This window comes from Pseudozyma flocculosa (genome assembly GCF_000417875.1).
Source record: "Pseudozyma flocculosa PF-1 unplaced genomic scaffold scaffold00013, whole genome shotgun sequence".
In the NCBI taxonomy this organism is placed as follows: domain Eukaryota; kingdom Fungi; phylum Basidiomycota; class Ustilaginomycetes; order Ustilaginales; family Ustilaginaceae; genus Pseudozyma; species Pseudozyma flocculosa.
Genome location: NW_006920881.1, coordinates 24,988 through 27,512, shown reverse-complemented (window position 1 = coordinate 27,512; position 2,525 = coordinate 24,988). Strand labels below are relative to the sequence as shown.

The following is a 2,525-nucleotide window of genomic DNA, read 5'->3' as shown; positions in this document are numbered from 1 at the left end:
AGTAGGCCGTCTCGGTCTGCGCCAGCATCACGACGACGTTGCGCGCGCCCACAATGTTGTACTGGTACAGCACGCTGTGCTCCGACGCCGTGCCGTACAGCCACACGGGGCCGTCGCGCGACTCGACCAGCACTCCGCGCGCCGAGACGACGTTGATCTGCTGCTTGCTCCCGAGGTCCAGGTCGTGGTCCGCCGTCCACACCCACACGTTTTCCAGGTAGGCGCTCGACGACGGCGTCAGGTGAAGGTTGAGGAAGCTGCCGTCGCACCCGGGCGACAGCGCGTTGCGCCGCGCGCACCGGTCCGCCTCGAGGTTGGAGCCGGCCGTGCCGCCGACGCGGATGTGGCTGTCCCACATGCCCGCCGATCCCTGGCTGCTCTGCCGGATGTTCCACTGCACCACAACGGCGCCCGCCGCCGGTCCTCGTGTGGAAAAGATCATGTCCGAGATCTCGACGATGCCCTCTTCGCCCGGCCGGCCCACCTGGACCACGGGGCGAGGCACCGCGGCGTTCTGGAAGCGCGAGCCGTAGCCCATCAGGACGGGCCACACCTCGCCGACCATGCGCGTGCCTGGAGGGATCCGCAACGTGCGCGACAGCAGGTACGTCCCGTGAGGCACTGTACGGGGGGGCAAATGCGGCGATGCAGACAGGCAGCGGCAGAGGAATCGGTCAGCATCGTCGCGACTTGTCGATCGCAGGCCCGAGTCGCGAGCCGCCTGCGACAGCCGCCTCCACTCACCCCAGATGATCTTCCGACTGGCAAAGTCGTCGAGCACCGATTGGAAGCGGTCGTGGTCGTCGGTGCGCCCGTCGCCACGGCATCCGTAGTCCTTGACGTTGACAAAGTCGGCGGGCGTCTTGTCCTGGTACTGCGGCCGGTCGCGCTTGAACCACCGCTGCCTCGCATCGCCAGCCTGGACCAGGACGCTCGGCCTTCGGATCCAGGGCGCCAGGGTGCCCTGCACTCGCTGGACACCTCCCGGCCCGCCACCGGGTCCGACGGCGCGATAGACCGGACCGCGCACCCAGTTCGTCACGGTCCGCGTGCCCGTCGATCCGGCCAGCAGGACCTGCCCGCCACCAGCGGCTGGCGCGCCCGGACCCGCGACGGGTGTTGCTGCCGCTGGCCCCTCGATGACGATGCTGCGGACGTTGATGGTCTCGATGTTGTCGAGGACGAGCACACCGGCGCCCGGCGTCGTGAGCCGGAACGCCTGGGGCGTGTTGCGGATGCTCCAGTCGGTGGCCAGGACCGACGCGGCTCCCTGGGGTCCGTCGGCGGCCCCGGTCGGCGTGACGGTGCGCAGCTCGATGCCGAGGCCGCAGCTCTCGATCTCGATGCCCTTGTAGGTCCACTCCCACGCCCAGATCTGGCTGATGGCGGTCCCGCACCTCTCGAAGCGGCTGTCGCGCAGCGTGAACTGCTGGTTGCCAAACACGGCGCCGTACCTGCCGCCAAAGAAGCGCAGGTTGGCCATGAAGCCGCCGCTGCCGTTCTCCATAAAGATGCCCGCCTGCTGCGTGCCGACGTCGGTGCGCATCTGGAAGCGGACGTTGAAGAGGCCCGTCGCCTGGCTGACCTGGTGGTGGATGCCCGTACCCACCGTCGCCGGCATCCTCGTGAGGTCGATGATGAGGTTGGACACGGAGCGGAAGAAGTTGTTCTGGTTCGTGTACCAGTTGGCGCCGCCGGGCAGGTAGGGGTCCTCGTCGATGACCGCGATGCCCTCGAAGGCGGGCGCCGCGACGAGCGTGGGCAGGTCGTTTGGGTTGCCCACCAGCTGCGTGTAGTAGTACGAGATGATGGGCGACGACACCAGGTACTCTCCGGCAGGGAAGTAGACGAGCGCCGGCGCCGTCGTCGAGCTGTCGCACCCGGCGCCGCACCGGTTGCCCTCCGAGATGGCGCGGTTGATGGCGGCAGTGTCGTCGGTGACGCCGCTGCGTCCGCGTCAGAGGGCAGGGGGGCAACATGGCGTCAGCGCGATGCACCACGGCGCCGCGAGGACGGGTCGAGTAAGCAGTCTCGAGGAAATTCGCGACGGTAGCGACTCACTCTCCGACGGCGCCAAAGCTCTTGACGTTGCGAAAGACCTGGTAGCCTGCCGGGTTGGCATTGAAGGCGGCGACGCCGTTGTGGGTGACGCCCTCTAGCCAGAAGGCGGCGCCGGCACCGGCGCCGGCGGCCGGAGGGGCGATGCTGTTGAGGACAAACGAGCCCAGGAAGTAGAAGGCGGCGAGGGCGGCGGCGTCGACGACGAGGCTGCCCAGGGCCCCCGCCCCCGCTCCTGCAGCGCCGACGGCGCCGACTGGCCCCAGCCCGGAACCGCCAGCGCCACCAGCCCCTGTCTGGAGAGCGTCTGCCAGAACGTTGACCAAGCCCAGCAGTCCAGAGTCTGCCGCTGCACCGTCACCGGCTGCGGCGGCCTCGGCGGCGGCAGCACCGGCGGCTCCAGCTCCGCCAGCTCCAGCACCACCGGAGCCAGCACCACCAGCACCAGCACCACCACCTTCTGCTCC

At 69.2% G+C, this 2,525-nt stretch overlaps 1 protein-coding gene across 1 annotated transcript in view; it reads right to left on the bottom strand.

The window, feature by feature from the left end:
• The window catches only part of PFL1_06875 (uncharacterized protein), a gene marked incomplete at both ends in the record, with an annotated part of 4,206 nt that overhangs the window by 1,362 nt on the left and 319 nt on the right, over positions 1-2,525 (bottom strand). Inside the window, 3 exons of the mRNA XM_007881799.1 lie at positions 53-621; positions 745-1,946; positions 2,062-2,518. Of these exons, the coding sequence (XP_007879990.1) occupies positions 53-621; positions 745-1,946; positions 2,062-2,518 (2,228 nt within the window). The remainder of the gene's footprint in view (positions 1-52; positions 622-744; positions 1,947-2,061; positions 2,519-2,525) is intronic.